The sequence below is a fragment of the Thunnus albacares genome, chromosome 13 (assembly GCF_914725855.1).
Source record: "Thunnus albacares chromosome 13, fThuAlb1.1, whole genome shotgun sequence".
Classification (NCBI taxonomy): domain Eukaryota; kingdom Metazoa; phylum Chordata; class Actinopteri; order Scombriformes; family Scombridae; genus Thunnus; species Thunnus albacares.
In genome coordinates this window covers 4,061,621-4,088,789 of record NC_058118.1, presented here as the reverse complement: position 1 = coordinate 4,088,789, position 27,169 = coordinate 4,061,621, and the positions used below count along the sequence as shown (strand labels likewise).

At 40.7% G+C, this 27,169-nt stretch overlaps 1 protein-coding gene across 3 annotated transcripts; it reads left to right on the top strand.

Moving 5' to 3' along the window:
• Positions 1 to 446: 446 nt before the first annotated feature.
• On the top strand, positions 447 to 25,445 carry sptbn4a (spectrin, beta, non-erythrocytic 4a). 3 transcript variants are annotated; one of them, XM_044371818.1, is made up of 20 exons: positions 447 to 1,125; positions 1,338 to 1,492; positions 12,080 to 12,343; positions 13,609 to 13,842; positions 14,039 to 14,128; positions 14,221 to 14,499; positions 14,589 to 14,719; positions 14,864 to 15,068; positions 16,295 to 16,540; positions 16,680 to 16,814; positions 17,101 to 17,342; positions 18,739 to 18,877; positions 19,018 to 19,102; positions 19,437 to 19,648; positions 20,014 to 21,371; positions 21,534 to 21,594; positions 21,703 to 21,971; positions 22,724 to 22,894; positions 23,101 to 23,143; positions 25,110 to 25,445. In XM_044371818.1, exons 2-20 carry the CDS (start codon positions 1,370 to 1,372, stop codon positions 25,407 to 25,409), a joined length of 4,587 nt encoding a protein of 1,528 aa, XP_044227753.1. In that variant the 5' UTR covers positions 447 to 1,125; positions 1,338 to 1,369; the 3' UTR covers positions 25,410 to 25,445. The 3 variants fall into 3 exon arrangements, with proteins under 3 accessions (XP_044227753.1, XP_044227754.1, XP_044227752.1); XM_044371817.1 differs by lacking the exon at positions 447 to 1,125 and having other exon boundaries at positions 1,138 to 1,492; XM_044371819.1 differs by lacking the exons at positions 447 to 1,125; positions 18,739 to 18,877; positions 19,018 to 19,102; ... (5 more) ...; positions 23,101 to 23,143; positions 25,110 to 25,445 and having other exon boundaries at positions 1,135 to 1,492; positions 17,101 to 17,346.
• Positions 25,446 to 27,169: the final 1,724 nt, after the last annotated feature.

The following is a 27,169-nucleotide window of genomic DNA, read 5'->3' as shown; positions in this document are numbered from 1 at the left end:
TTCAGCTGTTTTAAAACGACACCTCCCCCCCACCCCCACCACCACCACCACCCCTTCCCAAATCCTGCTCCCGCTCCGAGTGCAGTCATTTCTAGTGCAGAGAAATGTCCCTGGTGACACTGAGGGATGACGCAGGCTCTCTCCTCCTTTCTCTGTTTCACTACCCCCCACCAACACCATCTTTTCCCTCTTTTGACTTGCTCTCCCCTTCTTTATTTTATTTTATTTTTTTTTGCTCTGGCGCTCCCCCTTTCTCCACTTCCTCTCCTTGTCTCCTTCTCCCCCTCTCCTCTTGCTGTCTCCCCCCCTCTCTCCCCTCCTTCTCTCTCTCTCTCTCTCTCTCTCTCTCTCTCTCTCTCTCTCGCTCTCTCTCGCCCTCTCTCTCTGCTCCGGCACTGCAGTGCTGATGGTGATTGCACACACACTCACTCACACACATACACACGCACACACACTCACGCACACGCGCGCACACACACACACACACACACACACACACACAGGAGCGTAGCTGAGAGGCAAGGACTGCAGCAGCATGCACCAACCGCGGCTGAGCTGTTCGGGGACACGAGGAAGGGGAAGTGAGGAGAGAATCTAGTGTGCTATCTCACACCAGCCTGCGTGTGCATCTTTGCAGCGGTGGGAACGATGCATTTCCAGAGCGGATAGCTTATGTTATCCGGCCTCCTCTGCACTGCCTCTGCATCCCATTCACCCTGCTCCTCCCACTCCAACTCTTCCTCCTCCTCCTGTCTACAGCATCATTAGACAGGACTACAGATTGACCGGGACTGGCGTGTGGTGGATGGTCAAGTTTGCCCCGGCTGAAAGATTCTTCCGAGGCTATGCTACACCTACACCTTGGATGGCTGGATTGTAATCGACATTCGGAGCTTGAAGATAACCCACAACCGGCTAGGAATCTTGGATGTGTGTGTCATTCTTTACCAGTGTTGTCATTGGCGCATTTCCTCTATTTCGCTGGTTGTTTTTGCCTTCTCTGAGACTGGCTAGCAGGCACTGCAGCATCAGGACCGCAAGACCTATGAAGTAGTAGGGCATGAGGACCCAGGGGCGACCCAAAGGAAGGGCTTGAGTGCTTCCATTGCTACCACTGCTGCTGAGGTGCTTATCTTGATTTTTTTTTTTTTCCTCCAGAAAAGGGTGTCTGGTGGGGGTTGGGGTGGGTGGTGACAGCACAGGTACCCAGGCCCCTGCAGAGCAGAGCGGGTGGCTCTTGCGTGGAGGAGGCAGGCAGGACGTCCTGTGGGAAAGGGGGGAAGAAGGGCTGGCTCGAGCGTTGGGCTCCTGATGGTGGCTATTTTTGTCTCCCCTAGCTGAGTGATTGGGACAGCGGGTGGAAGAGAAGATGCTGATGGCCCGAGACACGGCGCGGGATGAGGCTCAAAAGCTACACAGGAAGTGGCTGAAGCACCAGGCCTTTATGGCAGAACTGGCCCGCAATAAAGAATGGCTCGCCAAGATAGAACAGGTGAGTGGAGGTGACCAGGGCACGATGATGATGGAGAGAGGGAGGGAGGGAGGGAGGGGTGGATGGGGAGGTCAGATAGGCAGAGCAGGTGAGTCGTGGGGGGGGTGAGGGTACCATGTTAAAGAGAGCACATGACTGAGAAACAGTGTTTGATGGTGGGTGTGGTGGCAGTAAGGATGGAATAGGTGAAAGTAGGAGAGATGTCATCACTCAGCTTTCATTTCCTCACTTGGCGTGGGGACATCCTGAATTACATTCTCAAGGTTATGATTGCTGAGGTGGCGGTGTTGTTTTCAGGTTCACAGGTGTCGTGTTCCTGTGCTTCTTTGGTCTTTTTTTTTTTTTACAGAGAGGTTAGGCCATCTGAATTTCATCATTCAGTCATGGAGGTTACAGTGAATTATATAGAGGACATGTAAACCTTTGCAGCAGTGAAGGCCAAAGCATACAGAGATTTTGCTTTCATTTTCATGTATAGTTACAAATGGTGTAAGTACACACAGCTGATATAAGGTCAATTTACATCATGAAATCATTCTCAGGTTCCTTTTTTTTTTTTTTTTTTTTTTTTTTTTTTTTTTTGCCCTGTGTTCCCATCATGCTTTGCTACCCTGACAGAGCAAACAGCCCATCTCACACACAGAATGTTCTCCATGCCCTCTGCCTCAGTGAAGCTCAGGTGGGCTCTTGAGATGTAAATTAGTCAATGAGGCTCCATCTCTGTTAATGGCACATTGCATTCGGTGTTTTTAAGTCACAAACGTTTCAATGCTCTCATTCAGAAACGTGATTCTCATCTTAGTTACAGTTCAAGCTGCAGATGAGGAACATGTAGAGAATACAGGATGGAAATGCATTTAGGGCTTAGCAGAGTGAATTTTGTGTAAACCTTAATTTTTGCTTGTAACATAGAAATGTACTCTATGTAACAGAAGAGCATAATCTTGGTACGCACTGTAAATGTGTAATGATATATTTGATTCAGATTAATGACATCTTGGGGGGGAAAAAAACTGTTATATGGTTAAACAGGAAGTGCTCTTTTACATCGAGCCCCCAAGCATCATCTCAACATTAGCAAAATGTCAGACAGAAACCTTTTTTTGTAGCTGCAATCCCTTAATTCCTCCATTTTTATAAATATTTGAATCATTATTTTCTCATTAGGAAATAAAGGCAGGTTAATGAGCAGATTACTCATTTCCTTCTAAGTATTTCGGTGTCTAAAAGCTGCATCAGGGCAAAATCTCTCAGTGCATTATGAGTTATTGTGTAAAGTGTGTTCTGTCAGCACTGTTTCTGATTGTTAAATACTTAATTGTGATTAGATACAAATTAGTGGCTTTTATCAATCCTCTCTCTGTATTAGTATGGCCAAATGTGTGACTAAAATACATCAGTAGCTCCTAGGCACATTTTTTAAAATGTATATCTGAATAATTGAATTGCAGTGTTGGTGAAGTTTATCAGACTTCATTCTTGACCTTGCTAAAATGTATTTACATCTCTGATAGTATCTTGAAAGGTTTTGATGTCATTTTTGATGCGTTTTAATTATTAATTTTGTATTGAATGCATCAAGAAATTCATTAGACTGTATAGATTTTTACACATTATTTTTTTTTGTAGTATATTGTATTAAATATTCATGAGATAGCAGTGTAACTAATTATAACCATGGCCCTTGAAGACAAGCCCTACTACTGTACATTACCTAATGAGGAAATCCTCATTAGCCATCTTGGTTGTCCATGTGTGAAATGCATTTTAAGGTTTATCATGCTACAGTCTAGACCCTCCCAGTGAGCCAGCAGACACTTCAATTTAGCTCATTCAAAGGACTGCAAATGCAAAAGAGCGAAAATATGACTTCTGATAGGTCTATGTTGCATAGCAATCAATGTCTGCAGATGGGTTTGTGCTTTTAGTAGCTGATGCTTTAGTTATTTCTTCGTTCTGGTAAACAGTTTTTTTTATAAGTTGCCAGGTTTAGTCACTGAAGCAGTGCAGCCATATTCATTTGTGTTCTCAACAGTGTTGCATCCTATGGCTGAGTAGTGCAGAATATTATGTTTGTTCAGTAATCGCCAGTTAAACAGTAAACTACAGTCTTTGGTGGGAACACCTGAGATATGTTATTTTTTTTACAAATGAACAAAACACTTTGAATCACTCTGAGTTCATAATCAAATGTTGCAGCATGTGGTTTTTTTGTTGGGGGAGATTTAATGATGTCAAACAGATACAGGTTTGGGGTACATTATAAGTGCATTATTGTTGAATTCATTTCAAATTAAAATAAATGCCAATTTGTTTGACGGTCAGTATAAAAGTTCAAAATAGAAGTTACCAGACATTGGGTGACAGATATAACTTAAATTCCAGTATCTCACCAAAAAAATCTAATGCTTGACTCATTACCTGGACTGAATTCTGTATATTTTCCATTTTGGCTGGTATAATGTTTCATTTGTTGTTGTGAAGTGATTACTTTATGGTTTAAGCTGTGGTACTTTATCCCCTTACTGGTCCAATCCAAATTGTCACAAATACTGAAAGGTTTGTGCGTCTCAGTTCATTAATGGTGTTTATTTCGTTTGATGTTGAGAGATAAGAAAAACTTGGAATTGTAAATGAAAGGGTTGTGATAATATCAGAAAATGATATGACCTGACAGCTAAGAAAAAAATTTTAAAAAGAGAGAATCAGATGGTAGAGTTCAAGTGTTCATATATTAAAAGCAAACTTGGAGGCCTGTTGTCAACATCTGATCATATCCATGTATTATATTCTCTAACACTGGTAATAAAAGGGTTTGGATGGATCATCATGAGTCATTCAACTGGAATTGGACACAAATAGAGAAACGCAACATGTTTTATTGGAGAATACTTGGTGCAGATGAATGAGTGTCTGCTCAGCACACACGATTTTATGACCACAGTTAACTGAGATATACACGATATAATATATGTGACGAGGTATATTTAAAATCCTTTCATCACCTTTAATACTTCTTTATAAAATCAAATCAACAATTATATTCAGTATTACAGTCATTTCATCAGCTACACTGTAGGTGCTGCAGTAAACAGAAAATTGATTTATTTTTTTAAAGACAAATAATGTGTTATTACCTGTCCAGGATGCTCAGTAGTGATGTAGTAACAAAGACCTGTCTGGACATGTACTGAGACCTAGCAGTGCAGTGTATGTGTTGGATAGTTTATAGTGGAGATACAGACAGGAAGCATGGGTTGGTCCATGCAACAAAGGTCCTGGACCAGAACTGAGCCATTGACGTTGCAGTTATATGGTATTCATCTTCAGGCCATCAGGACATATTGTAACCCATAAACAGCTCACGATAGAAGTCAACAGTAACATTTTGATACAGGTGTCTTGAATTTAAAAGAACACAGTTAATGTTCTGCCTATCGTGTGAATCTGCTCAGAGAGATATGGAGAGGCCTTCTACCTAGAATGACATCTCAGCTTGAAATGAAAACGGACCGAAACAGGATACCGCTTTACTTCTGAATCATCAGCATATTTGTATAACCTTTCATGCCAAATACCAGAGAAATAAAGCGAAAGGATTGACACTGAGCGCAGAAGATGGCTGCTCCATGGATGTTGTCTCTCCCGTGCTGCTGACTGGCACGATTTCCTAAAGTTCCTTGTCTACATAGCCCCCGTGCAGACCGTTACGGAGACCCTCATGTCTCCATAGCCCTGCTAACATCACTTAATCTACCCCCACCGCTCTCTCTTGTCGTTACCTGAGAGACAGAAAGAAAAGATGACACTGCGTCCTGCCGTGATCAGAGAACTCCGCGTCCTTTTGGAAGGGTTCCCGCCTCGGCCCCTTACCTCTGTTCTCTCTCAGTACTTACTCAGCACATGAAGCCACACACTGCTCCAGGCTGGCTTGTGTATGTGCAAGATCTCCGGGTGCTTCTCTGTTACAGTGAGAGGACTCACAGCTGACCTTGTGCCAAGCCTTAGTATGGGCTCAGGGGTCAATGCCTTGTAAACATATAAACAAATTGAGCTGGAGCTAATAGATCTGTGACTGACTAATGGACCTGCATCACTTATATATTTAAAAATGGAAAATATGTCCATTGGTCAACTGTGTCCTACTAGGGGCTGGTCTATTTTTAGAGAAAGAACAATGATGCTATTAGTTTATATTTGATATCCACACACACTGAATATCCAAAATATTATGGACAGACTCAATGGTTCAATAACCTTTTAACTCATCTGTTATTCTTCATCTTTATTTCCTCCATTATATGTTATTGCTAGATCTTTAGTAAAGGAAATGACAACATTTTATAGTTGTTTTGCTGTGACTTTGTACCGCAGACACTGTGATGTTCAAGGCAAATTTTCCACTGGGACAATAAAGTCTATCTAATCTTATCTTAAGGGATAATGGGTTTTACCTGGATTCACTTCAGTACATACATTCAGCATATTTGTCTGTATGTATGTGCAGCTGACGTTATTCTATATCTTTCTGATTGTTAACACATTCCATAAAAGAGCAATGCATCAGTCTATCTGTCAGTAGTCCTTTTTGACATGTCACAGTAGGAAAAACGCAGGTATAAATAAAATATGAATGAAAAAAATTCCATGTGGCTGCTTCAGTTTCAGGGTCCTGGTATTGCACATTCTGGCTCACTGTTACACTGTCATGGTTTACTGGGACACTTGAATGGAACGGAGCCATCTTTAATGTTACTAGTAACACCTGTGCTTTTACCGCTATGAAAAGACAAAAGACCTGCTGTGAAAAAGGTCTGTACTTTATGACTTCATCACCCTGTCTGTGGCACTCCAAGCCTCTTAGTTACTACTGAATACACATATCTTTAAAATGGGTCACAAATAATGTAAATTGTTATTTTGTATTTGTTGGGGACTATTTTCAGTGGTGTATTAATACAGTTTTGGTGTGTATTTCCAGCAGCTGGACACAAATAATGACAGTGGCTGTGTTCATGTTAATGAAGTAACATGTAACCCAGTGCAATGATGTGACTATTTGATATGTTTTTAATCATTTTTGAGGTCAAGATAAGATAAGAAAAGATATACTTTATTGTCCCCTAAGGACAATAGTATAATTAGTAGATTCTGTACCAGCCCCTCTCTTATTTTATTCTTTCCCCTCTCTCAAAAACTCAAAAATATGTTTCACGTATTGTAAGTTCAGTTGGATGTTTGAGCTTCACTGTGCAGAATGATGTGTGTGCAGAGTGTGACACTAGATGACTGTTTTCACATTCATCTGCTGAAGAGGAAAGTTTCTCTGAGCTCACCTGAAATCTGAGTTAAAGGCGGGTACCTACAAGGAGGATTTTTGACATCACAACTAGTTTGGAGTCAATCTTGGTCCAGTATGTAACTTATATAAGTGTGATGTGGAAACTTGAAGCCTCTAGTGCACGTACACTGAGAATGGATTTTACGGTGAAGTAGGAAACATCTTGTGTCCAACAGTTTAACTTTGAAATGAAAAACATTTGTATATTCACAGATTCTGGAATTTTCAATGAGGAAGGAGTCATTTCAAGGATTTTAACGTGGTAATTGAGCTTTTCATTGTGCAAAAAGCGTATTAGACACAAATCATTATTGAAAGAAGGGTATTTTTTTATACCTTAAACATGTCTGGAGGGGATCTTTAAGTTCTTGTTGACGATTGATGAAAGACAATTTCACACACGCAACTAACGATGGCACAGAGCAATAAGATATATGAGGCTGTGATTGCACAGGCAATATTTGTTGATAGGATCAATTCATTGCTAGTTTTGGTCTTTTCATGGGATTTGTTGATGATAAGATACAGTAAGCATAAAATGTTGTCTGAACTATTTTCATTTATTTCAGACCAGGTGTTATATTTTATAATGTCAGACAGAAATTCCAACACTTGGGGTGCAGAGAGCAGGTACGGCTTGAGAAGATCCTTTACTGTAGCCACATGTCGGGAAGGAGTTTCATGGACTTTTGAGAAAATAATTCCCGCTATTTAAATTTTGTGCCATCCAGTATGCAACCTCAAGATCTTCTGTGCCACAAATTAACAAAGAATTCACGTATGATTTCAGGGCAATATGGTTCTTCTTTAGGGAGTAGCAGTGCTGAAACATAAGTATTGGTTTAAATGATCTAAACGTGATCAGCTATAGCAAAGGCTCATGCTCACTGTGACATTGTACGTGTTACTCTCTATCAGATGTTGTTAAATGTGTTGGGATCAATACTGTACATGCTGTTCCAGTATGAGGAGTAGATTATATCCTGTTAATAACGAGGTCCCAGAATGCTGCATCATGCTCATTCAGTACACTCACCAGCCCTTTGCATTGTTTAATAGCCAACATTGCCACAATCCTTAATTAGGTCAATTCTACTAGAGGATTTTGTAATCATGCTGGCCAGCTATGACAATATTAGTTTCTTGGAATTGTGGAGTTCGGATATACCTGAGCCTTCTAGCTCTTATGTGTCCATGTGGCTGTTGTGTGTGAGATTTGATTGTCCTTGGTTGTGTAATGAACCACTATCATAGCTGAACAGTTTCCAAAGCTGCTGTACATTAGTTATCTCAGTTACTTGTGTCATGATGTTACAAACCTGGTTAGTGAACTGAAATAATGGAGAGAAGACACTTGGTCTTCATCTTCATCTTTTTCCTCCATCTAGTGACTTGCTTTTAATTAGGGAGAGATCTGTTACACATATACATATATATACATACATATATACAGTATATATAGTATATAATTGGGCTGTCAATCGATTAAAAAAAAATAATTAATTGCACAATTTGCTATGATTAATTGCAATCAATTGCTTTTTTCTTCTTAATATTGAAGCTTGTAACAATGGATATTAAAATGTAAAATCATGAAATGAATGTAGAATCAACACCAAGGAAGTAAATTCAAACACTGTTGTTTAATAGCATCTTTTTAACTTTGAACACAGATTCTCTCCTATGAACTACAGATTTCCAATTAAACCATCAAGGCCATTGACTGTCAGCTTGAAAGTCATATTTCTTATATGCACTAACAGAAATAATAACAAAACTCAGGCCTTTAAAGTGCCAGTCAATTCCAAAACCATTAAGGCCATTAAAATGAGATATCAGCTTAGAAGGCAGTAATTTCTCATATGCACTAGTATAAATGATGATTAATAACAGTAAATGTGTTCAGTGTTCTAGTGCCAGTTGAAGGTCCATAATAGTCCATGCAAATATGAAAAAAGAACAAGGAAAGATTGTGATTCACACATAGAAGCCACAGACACACCCTTCCCCACAAGCTATCATGACGTAGTTGGTACAATGGATGCATTAGGTCCTCTAGTTTCATATGATACCTTCACTATAGCCTCTGAAAGACAGTAATGTGTTAATTGCCTTCATTTTTTTAACACGTTAAATATTTCAAATTCATTTAAAAAATAATTTTGACAGCACTAATATATACATATACATATACATATACAGCACTATTACTGTGGTAACTCCATACTATATTTTTTTACACTTGATTTTTAAAATTACTTTGAAATTAGCATTTCTATGCATTTCTTTAGTAAGCATCATCTTGTCTTCGGGCCCTAAAAAAACAATGACTTTTCAATGTTCTAGCTCTGTGATAGTTGTTCAATAAAAAGTGTGCCAGTAATACAAATAAAAACTCTCGTGAACAGCAGTGATTCATTTATTAACAGCCTCTTTGTATCATTGGTGTAAATCAGCACCATAAAGATAAACACAGGTTTGATGCAGTATAGATTAATTTACTCATTCACCCAGACACATACACCCTCCAATCCACTACAGCACATAATGTTGTATTACATGTACCTTATTTTAGCTTGCTAGCATTTTAGCTGGGATTTGGTGTTTGTGTTGCATTCAGTTTTCCTGATCCTTTTGAAAATGTACTTATTTTTTTTCTACCTGCATTTCTGAGTTTTTTGTTTATTATACTTTTGACTCAATTTGCTCCAGATGAATAAATTGCCATAACCTAAATCAGAATAAAATGTCCATTTATCTATTTGTTACACAAGTTTTCATAATGTCTATCTTAGTCCTATAACAGAAACGAAAGAAATGTCCATGCTGCTATTTTAGAGACCGAAAAAAGACCCATCTGGGTCAGAATTCATTAAAAAATCATTAGAAATATGACAAACAACATTTGATTAAAACAACTGCTTTAATGGATAATGCATCAGTGTTACATACTGCCTGTTATGCCTGCTCAGTAAATGGTATATAAATGGTATAAATCAATATGAGCAGTGATGAGATTCATTCATATTTAGCATATGGCTTTTAGAAATAGTAGAATCAATGAATTCATATATTAATTCAAAACATATTACTATGAAAATACAGTATTTTTTATTTATAAGTATTTTTAGTGTAAGTCCCAGCTGAAAAATTGTTTGTATGAAGAAGGAAAAATCCAGAATTGTAAATAATAAGTTGATAGTTTGCTGGTTTGACACTATAATGGTAGTAGGCCTACATTACATTAGATAGTAGTGTTCGTGTTGCATTGTGGGTTGGGCTGAATGCACAAAATGGCATCAAAGAAGGAAGCTGACATATAGTTTGTAGCATTACACATCTCTGATTAGGCAAATCTGAATTTGGATGTCTGCTCTGTGTTAGGATGTTGTCTGTTTTATTTGGACTCACCATACATTAGTGTTATACAGAGTATGGCAGAAGTTGCATAGTGTTACTTTTATGCATACACTAGGTGTGAATACATTCTTGTTTTTGCCAATAGTATAAAAACAAGTCCATAATCCCACCCACATTTTCACTATGCTGCATCAGCATTACAAGAAAGCCTGCAGAATTTGGCAACACAATGCTGCCATAATAGCATGATTCATACATGGTAGCCATTAAAATATCGCACCATGTCAGCCATGACTGCCTCGAAAATTCACTTCACAGATGCCCTTTGGATCCTACTGTGCCAAGGCTGTAGCACAGCCCAGCACACCCGCAGCCTGATTCCTGTTCCATAAACCTTTGATTCTTTCTCCTTTTTGCTTCCCTTCTTCCTTTACTCCTCTCCTCTCTCCACCCCCTCTCTGATTTCTTCTCCCTCTGCCTCTCTCTGTGTGTCAGTAAAGCCAAGAGAGAGAGAGAGAGAGAGAGAGAGAGAGAGAGAGACCTGCTTTCTGCTGGCTCTGCATTATGAGAGGGAGAGCGAGGCTGAGGGAAGATAGGAGCGAGAGAGAGAGAGATGTGAGAGAGTGAGTGCTAGCAGCAGTTAAGCAGAGAGCCTGTGCCAAGAGGAGGAATGCAGCACTGCATTATGAAAGCCATAGGATATAGGTCCAGCTCTCTGGGAAAGATAAAGGAGAGAAGCAGGATTTAGAAGATAAAATCCATCATGTGCATGGTTATTATTACAATACAAGCTTAAGTAAATAATGAGTATATCACCCAATTGCATATATAACAGAAGAATGTGGTGCATAAATGAAATTTAAAGAAAGATCTTCAACATAATCACAGGATTTCTACGTTTTAATCACGAAGGTCTACACTATAAATGAGCCTTTGTGAGCCAGATGCAAAAATATCCAAAAGCTGGTTATGGAAGGAAAACACCTCCTGCTGCCTTAAATCAAGGTATGGGAAGAGACTGGTAATAATCTGTTTCAGGGAAGCGAAAAAAGCCTCATTGACACAAAGGAAAATGCCACAAGCTTTGATCTCTCCGCATCTCCTCATCCAGATCACGTCATGAACAAAGCCCGAGATTTAGGGGAGGGAAGAAGAGCAGAAGAGTAGAGGCGCAGGACAGAACAGGGGTTTATTAGACTTACCGTGCATGATTTTTAGGTCAGCCGGAGGCCAAACTTTGCTCCATACACCTGCCTCTTTGCAAGCGGGGGGCTCCTGCCTTGGCATGGAGCTGTGTTGTCCCGAGCTATTTTGGGGACGAAACTGAATTTAGCCTCTCACTATGTAATGTTATTCTGATCTGAAATAATGGAATATATACAGCACAGGATCCACACATTCATGATACTTAGAATAGCATGATGTGTTTAGGGGTGCAGGATTTTCTTCAATCATCAATTCCCTTTGTTAAAGACAATTGATAAAAGGTTACAATTATCTTTCCAATTATCTTGGAAAAGAAAAGAAATTCATAATTAATAGATTTAGATTTAGAAATAGGTTTTTTGTGTGCTTGAAATCTAAAATGGTGGACAGTTCTGTGCAGCATTTGTGCACTTCACAGATTTCTGGTACCGAGCGAGGCAACAATCATCTCAGCCCACAAGAACCATCCCTTGAAGCAAAAGCTGACATTAACGGAGTGTACGAGTGAGAAGCAAAAAGTCACTCAGCCAAGAAATGACAGTCCAACATATAATGTAATTTTTAAATAGGACAGGGCTAACACTTGTAAAAATTGATGTTATGATTTTTATAAGTCTGAACTGTCCTTTGCAGTGCGTCACCACTCTGTTTAACAACTGGTCTCCATTTTCTTTCTCCAGGAGGGTCAGGAGCTGATCCAGGAGAAGCCGGAGCTGCGTCCAGTCGTGCAGCAGAAGCTAGAGGAGATCAGAGAGTGCTGGTCCGACCTGGAGAGCACAACCAAGGCGAAGGCCCGCCAGCTCTTTGAAAACAACAAGCCCGAGCCGGCCATGAAGAGCTACTCGGACCTCGACAACCAGCTCTCCCACTTGGAGCAGCAGCCCCCCCAGCTGGAACAGGCTCACCATCTGCCCACCTTCAATGAGCAGCTCCAGAAATTCCAGGCAAGTCTCAACTGAACTGTGACGTGTACATTTTACATTTTTGAATACTGGAAAAATTGCACAGCCCGCTCACGCAGCAGGCCAATACACTGTAGCATTGTGATACTTATATTACATATGATTTTTTATCTTTGAATTTTTATCCTTTATGTTTCTTTTTCTGATTCTTATTTTTACTACTCTACAAATTATTATTCATTATTGTACACTAGCATTTTAGCACAACGTCAAGAAGATGCCACCCTGCATTTTACCACACATATTGCATTAGCATGTGACAAATAAAACATTTGAATCCTGAACCTTAAACCTCAGCGGAAACAGGTTTTTGGGAGATTTTGCAATTTAGAGATATTGAATGGTTAAGAACAAACCCACGTTTTAAATAATAATAAAAAATTATTTCCTTTTTCTTAATGTCTAACATTCATATTTTTGTAGCTAACAGGCTAACCTAAGTATTCATTGCTAAGTATGATTTCTCTGAATATGGAAGGTCAGCAAGCTAGCATTTTTAGTCGCTATTATTCTTTTTTTATCTTTTACTACTACAGTATAAAAATATACCATTACAAATAAAAGTTATGTATCAAGACAATACTTTAGTTAAAGTACATAAGCAAAATGTACTTATTATATATATATTATATATTATTTCTGAACCTGTAGGCAGCATTTTATTGCTGTCAAGGTGGAGCTAACTTTAACAACTTTACTGTTGGGTAGTTTAATCAATAACTGTATCATACTTTATGAATTGATCATATGTTTTATCATTGTCTTAACCTGAAAAGAAACCATAGCTGTGAAATAAAAGTAGTGGTGTAATAGTACAATATTTCTCTCTGAAACGTGTAAAATATTACTTGGTAGCTGGTTCTTTGACTCCACCCTTGGACATTTAACTCAACCAACAGGATTATTTCTACCTCCACAGCACCTTTTCTCATAAGAACTGTTTGTAAAATCAAAACTCTCTAATCTGCTTTGATATAGCTAATGCTTTTGACAGACTGTATACTTCAGCTCATTGTTGTTTATGTAATTTTCCTCATCTGTGACGTGTGTCCACAGAGGCCGCTGTTGTGGCATGTTCTTAAACACGAGGTTCAGTGGCATTAAAAAATGCACCATATGCTTTTTTCTTTCTTAAAGTCAGGCAGTCCATTACATAACCCTGAAATGTTCCAAGAAGAAAACAGCTGATGTGCCGTGTTTGTCCATCCCTCATATGGCTGTAACATGACCTTACCCTTCCGGTGCAGGCTATGGAGTCCCAGATAGGGGACTTTTACAAGGATGTGGGAGAACTGGGAAGCTTGCAGGGGGTCTGTCTACCCCAGCGAGGGCTGATGGCAGGTGACAAGGAAGGCGGCGAGCAGTCAGGCGTGGTAGAGACCCGCATCGTCCGCCTCATTGAGCCCCTGAAGGAGAGACGCCGCATCCTGCTGGCTTCCAAAGAGATGCACCAAGTCGCCCAGGACCTGGAGGATGAGATAGTGAGTGGGCACTTCTTTTCTCTGAGCTCCCCGTCCTTTCATTTCATACATCTCCTCTTCCATATGCACTCTTTCTTAATTCCCCTTGTGCATCAGTCAGTTAGAATATTAAAGTAAATGATACATATACAGTATATAAGGAATCTAAATTCAACGTGTATTTGTAATGTGTTACCTGACTGTGGTTACTTGATAGCTGTGGATTCAGGAGAGGCTTCCCTTGGCCTCCTGTAAGGATTATGGGAATAACCTCCAGAGTGTACAGCAGCATGTAAAAAAGAACCAGGTAAGTGACAAAGATGATGTTTAGCCATGATCAGCTGAAATGTGACCCTAACCCCGCTCAGTCTGGGAACTTACCTCTGATTGGTCCCTCAGACACTTCAGAGGGAGCTAACAGGGCGGCGGGCACGTGTTGAGGAGGTTCTGGACCGGGCGGGGATAATCGCTTCGCTGCGCACTCCTGAGGTAGAGTTTGTGCGTGAAGGGGCGGGGCATGTGCGCCAGCTGTGGGAGGTGTTGCAGCTGGAGACGGAAAGGAGGTCTGTGATGCTGGACGCCACAATGCAGGCTCAGCAGTACTACTGTGAGGCGGCTAAAGTGGAGTCCTGGCTGTCTGGTCAGAAGCTCCATCTGGTCAGTGAAGAAAAAGGCACGGTACGGACAGCCATGACATTCAGACAGGTATTTGTTGGCATGAATATTGAGTGAACATGTGACTCTGACACTACTCTGATCATTTTTAGGATGAGGCAAGCACCCTTCAGCTGCTGAAGGCCCACCTGGCCCTGGAACAAACAGTGGAAACATATGCAGAGACAGTAGGCATGCTATCCCAGCAGTGCCAGCGCCTGCTGGAACTGGGACACCCAGAAAGGTGTGGCACGACTCACACATGAACCCACAAAGCAACACATGGCCCAAGAAAGGACATGTTTTATTTTTGTATATTTTACTACCGTACAGGATAATATGTCTTGTTGGTTGCTGTAGCATTTTGCTTTTTCTGCATTTTTGACAGTGAGCAGATCACCAAGCAGCAGTCCCACATAGACCGGCTGTATGTGTCTCTGAAGGACATGGTGGAGCACAGGAAGACCAAGCTGGAGCAGCAGTACTGGCTCTATCAGCTCAACAAGGAGGTGGAGGAGCTGGAGAAGTGGATCACTGAGCGTGAGGCGGTGGCCAGTTCCACTGATTTGGGCCAAGACCTCGAGGACGTTACGGTCAGTGTTCAAGGAACGCACAGTTTTAGTTGCTACACTACGCTAAACTGCAGGAGATATTAAACTTTCCCAGTCATTTATAACTGAACACCATGACCCATGATCATATTACTGTATGACATTTTTCACATCAGAACAATCAAATACAACTGAATTTTTAATTGAATAATTCAAACAAATAAATTAACATCAGACTTAAAAGGTTTTTCATTTGAGACAAAAAAAGCTTTTCCACTTAATTAGAGGCCAGTTGAGTCAAAACATATTAATAGTCTCAACATGTCATCACATAGTTGTTCCTGTTCACCAGCTATGTTTCCTTCAGTAGTGCATGTCTAAATGAACCAACATACAGCAATTATTTTAACACTGCAGACTTATGAATCAACTACATGATAAGACTGTAATAACATCTATAATTTACCTTAAAGATCTCCACAGACATCAGTTTTATGTATAGACTGAGCAAAGTTTGTGCTCTGAGTGTTTTCCCCTTTTATAAATTGAAAGGAAATAAAGCATCTTTAAAATATTTAATTTAGTCTTTAGCCTTATCTCATGACCACAGCCTAAGATGACAAATGGGTCAATATTCAATTTTCTGCCTCATTCTTAACTAATGATTTGATTTAAATGTTGTCTGACCAAACATTTTCTAATGATCACATCATGAATGTCATATGCCACATACCAAAAATGCAAGAGGATAAAGTAAGTAGGCTCATATGTAATGTTACCATTGTGACCATCATTTGCTATTTTAAGGTAATGAGAGAAGTTGTGATCACACAATATATTTTATAGGCCCAACTCTATAGTTAATTGGCAATGGCTGGTATTGACTCCTGTACACCAAATATGACCCATATGTTTTATTTTATATTTGTCTGAGGTCAGGTATAACAGTAAGTGCTTATAGTGTTTTAAAAATAATAGAGACAATATGATAGATGGACTCCATTCACAAAACATAAAGAATATTTAAAATTATCGTACCTGCTGGTGTTTTATACAAAATAACCCCAACATGAATTGCATGCATTATAGTCTTCACAAAAAATAGTGTAATCAACATCTCTCTGACAGTGTTTCAAAAATAGTTTGTATTATGAGCTTCACAAAGGTATTATTTATTGCAGGGTTGTTGTATTAGACTGCATTATTTTCTACAGGTCTTCATGTTATCGTGTACAGTCCTAGTAGAGCTTTGTGGTTGTGTGCTCCAGGTGCTTCAGGAGAGGTTCACTAAGTTCGCCTCAGAAACCAACAGCATTGGCCAGCAGCGGATGGAGCAGGTGAACAAAATGGTGAATGAGATGATCGACTGCGGCCACTCTGACGCAGCCACCATCGCTGAGTGGAAGGACGGACTGAACGAGTCCTGGGCCGACCTCCTGGAGCTGATGGAGACCCGCAGGCAGATGCTGGCAGCGTCACACCAGCTGCACAAGTTCTTCACCGACTGCAAAGAGGTGCAATCAAAACTAATATCAGTCTGTGATTCAGTTGTACCGTGCTCTTCACTGCCTTTTCAAAGGTAGACAGTCTGGCCATGACATGCGGCTGCTATTTTTAAAGCGCTCGTGATGACGACGCTGTCCTGTGTTGTAGGTCTTGGCTCAGATCGCAGGGAAGATGAAGCAGCTGCCAGAGGTGAGGGCGTGCCAAGCCAACATCACCAATCCAGCCACCCTGCAGAGACTCATGCACTCCTTTGAGCATGCCCTTCAACTGCTAGTCTCACAGGCAAGTGATATGACTTCTTTTCAAACACACGGTCACACACTGTACTTGCTGTTCATGAGCACAAGGATGAGTGGATATAAATTTTAACTCATTGGCCACATCCATTAAGTAACCCTACCCCTAGTCCATATGCATATATTCAGGTAAAGGCATGTTTGGGTGTTTGAAAAAAGCATTTTCTGAGCAAAGAAGCAGTACCAGTACCAGTATATATCAGCCAGCCAAATATATATATATGGCCATTAGTTGTTAAGAAACTAACTCCCTTCACTCTGTCTTGGTGCAGGTAAGGCAGCTGCAGGAGAACGCTGCCCAGCTGAGGACCATCTATGCTGGTGAGAAGGCTGAGGCCATTATGGTCAAAGAGCAGGAGGTGATGGAGGCGTGGAAGGAGCTACTGAGCTCTTGTGAGGCCAGCCGCGTCCAGGTCACTTCAGTAACCGATAAGGTTCAGTTCTTTTCAGTGGTGCGTGAAAACCTGATGTGGATGGAAGGCATCATGGGCCAGATTGGATGGGATGAGCCCAGGTGAGACATCTGCACCCTGTTTATTCTTTTGTGTTGACATGTGCATCAAATGTGTTCAGTATGTGGTCCAGTTTTAGAACTCGTAGTTTGTGGTTCAGTGTTCAATTAAAGTGAAAGTCTCTGTGGTCTGGTGCAGTCCCTGCGGACTGAAGTTCATTACTGTGTAGTGTTGAATTAGGCTGCTGTGCCACCTTGACCTAATTCCACATGACATCTGTTATTCAATTTTTAATATGATGTAATTGGAGGTTATAAATTTTACACTGTAATCACTGCCATTATTTGTCATTTTTCCAACGAGTTCCGCTATGCAGTAAGCATGCAGCACTTCCACATTTGGCTTGAAATCTTCTAGCAGCTGTCGATATATCAACATATGTATGAACATACAGCACTGTGAGGCTGGTAAAGATGGCAGAACATATATACACCATCTGTGCAGAGCTGCATTTAACGATTACTTACATTGTCGGTTAGTCTGAGGATTATTTTTTTTACTGATGAATTGTTTTGCCTATAAATATCAGGAACAAGTGAAAATGCCTATCCCAATTTCCCTGAGTCCATGGGGATGTTTTCAAATTGCTTGTTTTGATCTAACAGCCCAAAGATATTTGATTTGCAATGATATGAAACAGAGAAAAGCAGCAAATGCTTACATTCATGAAGCTGCAACAGCTAAATGTTTGTCTTTTTTGCTGATAAAATCAGATGTTAAATTATTAATTGAATATCATTTCCATTAATTTTCTTGTAATAAGCCATCACAGTGGTCATACTATGTACATGTTACATATCATGTAACTGCAATGTCTCAGGCTTAAATCCGGCCTTTGTTGCATGTCATTCTCCTTCACCCCACATTCCATCTCTCTACTGCACACTATCAGAGATAAAATTGACATGCTCAAAAATAAGCTTTAAAAAAACAAGACTATGAGTCTGTAGTCACACTAGCAGCTCTGTGAGGTTGTAATGCTCATTGTAAAGAACCAAACTGTTAAATAGATAAATAAATAAAGCATAAGTCCAAATTCTATCTTTGATCTCTAGCAGTTGGGGTGAAGTAAATATAATAATTGGCCAGAGGGTGGTGTAAACTGGTTCTGCTGGTGGCAATAGATGAACAGTCAAGGGATTAGTCATTGTCATCCTCTGGGCACCTTGGATATCTGTACCAAATTTCAATCCATGCAATAGTTTCAATCAAAATTGTGCACCGACTGATGCCACATCACTAATGTGGCTAGAAAATTGTGACGAACAATTAATTACTAATCGTCTAGTCTGCATACAACACGTAAACCGGTATACTTGTAAATCATACAGCTCACATGTTAGACTCTGGAGGTATATGCTTAATCTAATTTGAATAATCTGGTCTATCCTTCCTCAGAGATTTGACAGCTCTGGAGGTGATGATGAAACAACATCAGGAGCTGAAAGCCAAAATAGATGGCCGCAGCAAGACCCTTCAGCAGTGTGCAGATCTCGGCAAGATCCTGATAGCTGCAGGCAACCCTGCATCAGAGGAGGTTAGGTTGACACATGGTCAAACACATATGAATTATTATCACATATGCCACAAGACAGTCGATAAAACCCATGCAGTTACTTCATTAAGATGTAGCAATATGTTGTTGTGGCCATGACTTCAATCTGTCTGTCACCACAGATAAAAGAGAAGTTGGACAGCCTTCTGGCTAAGCAGAGGGATCTTGTTGAGAAATGGGACAAACACCAGGAGAAGTTACAGCGCAGTGAGTAACTAACTAGATAACTACACCAGAGCAGAAACAGCTCTTAATTACAACACAGTGTTAAATGTCAAATGGGCTCAAACTATAAATGTTTTCTCCCCTTTGTCCTGTAATGTGCTTTTAATGTATTATGAATCATGTATGAATCTTATTGCTCCTCTTGTGTGAGCTAACATTACACACGCGTTGGTAATGATAAGATGAACATCTAAGTTATGATCTTACACATAAAACATATGCTACATGCAAGCATTTAAACAACAGATTTCCACTTGAGCGTACGTTAAAATGTGGGGTGATTGTAAGCCGGCTGTTGGTCTTTTGTCACCTCCAGAACAGGAAAAGTTCCAGTTTGCCCAGGAGACGGTAAAGGCGGAAGCCTGGCTGAAGGCCAAGGAGCCGCTGATCACCTCCAGGGAGCCAGAAGGAGGAGAGGCCCAGGCCCAAACTGATGAGGTTGAGCAGCTCATCCTTCGCCACGAGGCCTTCCGCAAGGCTGCTGTAACCTGGAAAGAACGCTTCAGCTCCCTCCGCCAGCTTTCCGCAGTAAGCTTGACTGTAGATAAATGTTTAATCAGTTTGGTGGAGTCACAATTTAATGCTGCTACAGGAAAAAAATGTGACCTTGGGATGTTGTGTTTGCTTAGCAGGCATGGGCGCATGCCATGAGTTTGCATCATTATGGGCTTAAATCTGTCTCATGACATTTACTGCATGTGGTGCAGCCTCACTCACTGCACCCCATTTGCCTTTCATGTTACATTGTTTAGCTGTCAATAAAACAGTCTGCTCCGAGCAAATATTTCTGATAATTTGTTATACCTACATTGTATTGGATCCAGCCTGCTTTTGGTTTCTGGTTTTAATTGAGTTTATGTGCTTCTATTAGTTATTTAAATTCTATCTTTTAGGCTGAGAAGAAAAAAGAGGAGGAGAAAAAGACCCCACTCTCCAGCCGAAGGATGTTCCCGTTATCTTGTCTGACTCCCGTTCCCTCAACCAGTGCTACCTCATCTTTCTTGAGGCAGACGGTACACGCGCATATGGAATCCAAACCCTTACAGACCAGTCTGGATCTGGGTGCTACCCCTGCAACCCAGAGATTGTCCTCATCACTCGCCAGCTACAACCCAGTCATAAATGGATCAGGCTACCAGGGACTGGAGCAGCAGTGCAGTGGAAAGTTGGTGAGCTCCACGTACTTTGGGATGAACCATCAGGTGGCCGGAGGTGGAAATGACTCCGGGTTTTCAGCGCTGACCTCCCACAGTGGTGGAGGAGACACTTCTACTTACCTTGGGATAAACCATCAAACTGCTGGCAGTGCAGAGAGCTCCGGGTACTTTGGACTGACTACTGGGTGTGTGGGTGGCTCTGGCCACTCAGTGCAAAACCATCTAGCCAGTGGCAGTGTAGGAAGTTCAGGTAACCTAGCTCAGCAGCAAAGCAGTGGAGGTATGGGAAGCCCAAGTTTCCTGCCTCAGCAGAATATGGGAAGTTCTGGATATTTGGCACAACCACAAAATGTGGGAAGTTCTGGATACTTGGGACACCCGCCTAATTTGGGGAGTTCAGGATATTTGGCACAACAGCCTAATATGGGGAGTTCTGGGTATTTGGCACAACAGCCTAATATGGGGAGTTCTGGGTATTTGGCACAACAGCCTAATATGGGGAGTTCTGGATACCTAGCGCAGAATTATCAGGGCAGTGGAGGAATGGGTAGCTCAGGATTTCTGGCACAAAATCATTACAGTAGTGGAAGTCTGGGCAGTTCTGGTTACTTGGCGCAGAGTGGTGGCATCATGGACCCAAAAATGGCATATGCATGGCAGCACCTGAAAGCTGACTTCATGCAGCCCAGGATCAACCACATCCACAAGGCTGTAAACCCCCTCCTAGAAGCCAGCAGAGTGCAACGAGAACAGTTTGGGGACATCCCAATGGCAGATATGGTGGGGCCAGAGTCGGGGCTGGACCTCCTTCACGGCCGTCTCCAGAGGGATCCCCGTGGCAGCCGCTCAGACCCCCAGATGGACCATCTGAGGCGGGAGAGGGAGTACAAGCTGGGTAGACAGACCTCCAGCGAACAGGAGATCCAAGCCAGGCTGAATGAGCTGCCGCTGATAGTGCGACAGGAGCGCTACCGGAGACGCCTGGAGAGGCAGTCGTCCAGTGAACAGGAGGGGAATGGCAAGCAGAGGCTGCAGAGACAAGACTCCAGTGACCTGGAGGGCTCTGTTAAGGAGGGCTCTGACAAACGCTCAGGGTATGTGAATGAGTCGTCATGAAAATTCAAATGATCTTTGCAAAATTTGGCCGTACATTCATTTTGCCTAGTCAGCACTGTCCGGCGTGATCCTAATGATTTTTAAGGTCGCATAATGAATGTGTTTGTTGTTTGGGTGACTCATTTCTGTTGTCACTGCAGGGAGAAGAGATCTACCATGGCAGAGATTGTAGAGCAGGTCCAGGAGCGAGAGGCAGCACATGTGAGTTAGCTTACATACAGTACATCACAATGGTGTTGTGTATAAGTTCATCTTTCATTATCTCTTTAAAAAAATGTATGTCTTTCTTTTTTTTATCTGCCTTCTCAGGCACGAGGAGAGCCTTATCGGCCTCCTAGCAGCCTCTCAGCACCTGTAACTCGTTTTGATGGACGTCCTCGTGCCCGAGACCGCCCCAAACCGAGGAGGAGGCCCCGTCCAAAAGAGCCTGAGGAGACACGGCGTTCTCGCTCCGCCCCAGCTACTGGTGCCCCAACAACACCCCAGCCACCTTCACACACTGCCCAAAATGAAGGCTTTCTCTACCGCAAAAAGGCCACCAGTTCTGACCTTGAAGCTCAGCAGAGAAGCCCCAACAGGTACAGCTACCACTGACAGATCATACAACAGAAATACTGTAGCTTACAATTGATAGTTTGCTGACCCCTTCATGTTGAAGTGGTGAGCATGGGGCTGCAGCTGTAGTTTGAAGGGTGGTATCTTTTATTTTAAGCCTTACCAAAACCAAAAACACAAGAGTAAAAGTGTAAGGAATGGATTAAACAGTGTCTTTGTCTGCTCTGACATAAGCTGCAATAGTTAGTGTGTCTGGCAACCCTTTTACAAGACTTTAAACCAGTCAGCTGGGAAACATTAAAAAGATAACAGTAAAAGGAGATAGCGTTTTCAACCAACTCATGGTTGCATAGCTTAATTAGTCACCAGCTAGAAATGATTAGACTGCTTTTGTCTACCTCTGCCTGTTGTTTAAAAAAATGATGAATATTTCAAGTGGTAAATTTGCCACCATTATCACTGAAAGCTGCATATGTGCCATGTGAGAAAGGCTTGACAGGATTAACAACAGTATTTAAACTGGGCAGGACTTAGCCAATGGTCAGTCAAATCAAATCAAAATATATTCTTTGGTGCTTCATTATACCTTCATAATAACTGTCATAAAATTGTTATTTTAAGACATCTGAAATGAGAATTCCTTTGTTATGTTAGGTTTTGTGTCCATTGTTAATACATGAATTGTAGTGATAGAAGCAAAAAAATATATAATATGAGAAAAAGGTTTTTACAGAAATGTATCTTAATCTGCTTAATGTGTCATTTTGAACTTCAGCAAGTCCTGGGTGAACGTATATTGTGTGCTGAAAGAGGGAATGCTGACCTTCTATAAGGATGCTAGGAACCACACCGCAACATACAATGGAGAGTCTCCTGTTGACCTTAGTAACTGCTCATTTGATCCTTCAATGGGATACAAGAAGAAGAAAAATGTCTTCATTCTTCAGTAAGAACCATTTAATGTGGCAAATTTTAAAGGAAGAAATTGTGATTCTGAATCTTGATTTTACATTTCTCCACATTTAACAGAAACATCAAAACATAAAGAATGAAACAAATGTGCATGTTAGATTATTCATAATACATATGGTTCGAAAAGTCATTGCAGTGCATGAGAAACTGACAATCCCTGTTGTTGTTTTTCTGAAACAGAATAAATGACGGAAACAACTTCGTGTTCCATGCAAAAGATGAGGTAAGGTAACATTTATATTTAAGTCATGTTTGGAGACTATGGGATGGCAGACAAAGGACATAATCCACTTTTCTTTAGACTTTCTAAGCCTCACATAAGAGGTTCATGAGAGACTATACCTCTCAGAGAAAATGAGAGGTGGCTACACACATTAAAGAATATACCACTGCACTACCATATACTTTAATTTAGGTTTGCCTCAGGTACATGTTTAAATGTTAATGTCTGGTAATATTATTTTTTCATGTCGACACATCCCATGAAAAGACCATAACCAAAGATGAATTGATGCCACTAACAAGTATTGTGTGTGTATCCAGGGGCGGATTTAGTGATTTGGGGGCCCTAAGTAAAATCAGTCATTGGGCCTCCTTCGTGCCTTATTTTCACCCTTTCTGCATTCAAAAATCTGCTTAGGTAAAAGTATTATTCACACAATGTACTTAAATTTAATTAACATCTGTTCAAGGTGGATCATCATATTTTATTTGTTGATCATATGTTTTGTGTGTAGAATCTTAATCTGTAAAGTCACTAGTAACAAGCTGTCAGATAAACATAGTAGAATGAAAAGTACAGTGTTTCCCTCTGAAATAGAGGGAACTGAATTCCTCCTAGTAGAAGTGGAGTAGAAGCATACAGTTGCATAAAATGGAAATATCAAAGTAAAGTACATGTACCTCATAACTGTAAGCGTAATACTTAAGTAAATGTAGTGGGTTATTTTCACCGTACAGTGTTAATGTTAATGCATCTGTAATAATAATACAAGTAACATGTAACATAATATAATACAAGTAAAACTTTAAATGCAGGACTTTGACTTGTAATGGAGTATTTCTGTATTGCAGTATTGTGACTTTAAGGATCTGAATACTTCTTCCATTACTGGGTGCAGGACGTTGCTGCACATTGTCTTCCTCTCTCCATTTGACCTGAAAGCAGTTTTCTTTTCTTATAGGCTATTAGTTGCCTCTCCCTCTTCCTTGAATGCAGTTTTTTCTTATATTATCATCATTCTCTTTGTCTGTTTTCATGAGGGTTTGGGGGGGAAGAGGGTCAGTGCTCCCATCATCTAACAAATGAGTCGATGTGACAGGAAAACGTTAGTGACTCTTGTCCTACTAGTTGTTTCAGGGGGAGAAACAGAAAATCTTATTCCTTTGTGCCATAGAGCTGCATTGTTTCCCAACTGGTATAACTGACTGTTACACTGGATGACATGTTCCTTCATTATGATGGGCACTGTATTTTATTTTTAATCCTACATGCACTGTCCTGCTGTAGATACTCACTAGACCAACAAATGTGTATTAATCCGCAGCTGAAAGTAGTCCCTAACGAACGTAATATTAACCGCTGCTTGAGTAACTTTTGCTAAAAACTACAGTGCCCAGCTGATGCGGGAAATTACTGAGCCTTTTTTTGAAAATTACATTTTTTTTTAAAATTCATGACCCATTTTTAAAGATTTACATCTTCAGTAGGAACCAGTGGGCAGGGAGAGGCAGATAAACACATTGTTGGTTTTGGTCTTTTCCTGGGATTTAGTGACAGTAACTGAAATTGAATAGAATATTCAACCTTATCCTTTGAAGAATAATAATGAATATAATGTAATAATCAAACAAGAACCTGACACTATAATGAAATACACAGAAAAGATTTTGCTCAGTTATCACACATTCAGATTGTGTGTCATTTATCAAACGTTTTGATCATCTAAATGAGTAAATAAATGTCAGACATTGCATCACTTAGCCTATTTTTTATGTCCTCTCTTTTTGTATTCCTCCATCTGCTTACTCAAGCTGCACTGTCTCGATTGAAAGCCCCTCTCTGTTGCAGGCTCAAATTTTTATTTATAATGATGGTGTAAATCCCAAAATACAACATGAAAATCATGCAAACCCCAAAATGTAACATACATGCTTACATGGTGTCTGTGTCATGCTTATTTGTGTAGGAGGATCTGAAGGCCTGGACTTCAAACATAACCATCTGTATATCTGAGCATGAGGCCATGGCCAAGTGGGACAAGCCAGGCACCTCGTCCATGGACCCCGACCGCTCGGAGAGGAAGGAGAAGTCGGAGGGCGATGCGGACGCCAGGTCAGAGAGATCTGAGCTCGTCGAAGGGGAGGAGAGGTCTGAGAAGGAGAGGTCAGAGAAAGGGGACGGCTCTGAGAAGCTAGACACGTCAGAAATTGCTGACAAGATTGAGGGCGGGGCGGGGGGCTCCAGCACGTCTGGAAAGAGCAAATGAGGAGCCCCTTTATGTTTTACTCACTGACAAAAGGTGTAGGAGGCGGTGGGTGGGTGGGAGGGAGGGATGGATGGATGGATGGATGGAGAGCATGTGCAGCTAGGTTTGCAGATCCTCAGTCACAGAGCTGAAACACACTGAGGCCACGGTCCTTGGACTGACTATTGTAACTGTGACAGACTAATCTCTCAGCCCCTCCCCTTCACCCAGGCAATACATCAGTGCTTGCGTTGTGCCACCTGCTGGTAGAGAAGGAGGTTGGCCGAGACAGACAGACAGACTCCAACAAGTGGTCCCAGGAATTAGTCACTGTCACGTCCCATCGTTGATCGTTTAATCTCTTGGATTCACAGCATCTTTCTGTATGTAGTATCTTTGACTGATAATGTAATGCTCTGTCTATCTAGACAAACCTGAGAAGTGGTGAATGAAATGTTTCACAATATTAAAAAAAATGTTTTTTGAAGCAATATACTTTTTTATTTCTTCTCTTTGTTAGAGAGAGAAAAAGGGAAAAGGAAACAAGAAATAGTTGCAAATGTGAATTCTATGATTTGTCACATCCACATAAGCTTACTTCAGGCAGTTTTGCACCTTAGACACTTGACACATCTGTATACTAATCATAACGACATTTAATCCCATCACATGGCTAGCTTTGAATCATGTTAATATAAAGGAATGCTGGTGTTACCCACCTGACTTCATTGGTGTCAGCGAATACACATTTCTACAGGTTCTTTTCAGTTGTTATTATTATTTATTTGTCCACAATGATCCATGTCAAGAAAAGAGCTCTCCATCAAATTCTAATCCATTAAACCAAGGTGTGTTCAAAGTGGCAATGCTCAAAGTAACACTAAGCCTATGTGACACAATGCCTTTGTATACATGACAAAAATCAGAACATTGCATGAAATAGTCTATTAGTGCACCTGTTAAACTTGCCTTTATTTTTATGTTCTTGAAATAAGTTGGGCAGTATTGGAGTTGCAATAATTTAATGTGAGTGAGGAAAAAAAATGTATTTTGCTATCATGGTCCACTCCTTAAAATCCAGAGGTAAGTTTGACAAAGTAGGGTTGTCTTCTATCCACAGTTAGCATGAGAAGAAAGGGGTAGGGTTTTTTTTTGTTTGTTTATTTGTTTGTTTGTTTTTTGGAGGGGTGGGATACACACCAGAGAAGTGACTACACATTGATCTGTAACATGAAATAAGAAGCCAAATGGCCCCTCTGCTGTTTGTACTGTATTACTGCGATTTATTTTCCACAGAATGTAATGGTCTCAGCTGTGAAATGTTCAATCACCACTGAGTTTGTGGTGCCCCAAAAATTGTAAAAACCCCCGAAGCAGTTCACTGAGCGTGAACCTCTCTGTACCCTGTGTCTTTCATTTGAAGTCCAAACTGATCGGAATCTCAATCATCAAAGGCAAGTTAAAATGTAAAACTGTCATGATTCAAGTCATGAACTGTATATACCTATCTTTGTATGTATACCAATAAATCCTGTGCTCTAATAAAACAATACTCTGAACTGAAATGGGTAAAATTAAAACATTTGTATTAATCCACGTAAAGTCAAATAAAAACAACCATCACGCGAATATATTAATGTTTATTACATTTAAATGAAAAATATGCAAATTAGGAGTCACTATTAAATATCGTAGTGTATATAAGTACACCAATATCTAGTTGTATTAAACACCTTTTACCAGGGAAGAGCAGCAGGACATACTGTAGGTATGCTTGTTGT

Bases quoted from the DNA above. Each gene is read 5' to 3' on its own strand.
- sptbn4a (XM_044371818.1), top strand. From the start codon at position 1,370: ATGCTGATGGCCCGAGACACGGCGCGGGATGAGGCTCAAAAGCTACAC. The intron at 14,500-14,588 runs GTACGGACAGCC...GATCATTTTTAG, and splicing joins TCAGTGAAGAAAAAGGCACG to GATGAGGCAAGCACCCTTCA. The intron at 16,541-16,679 runs GTGCAATCAAAA...CCTGTGTTGTAG, and splicing joins TCTTCACCGACTGCAAAGAG to GTCTTGGCTCAGATCGCAGG.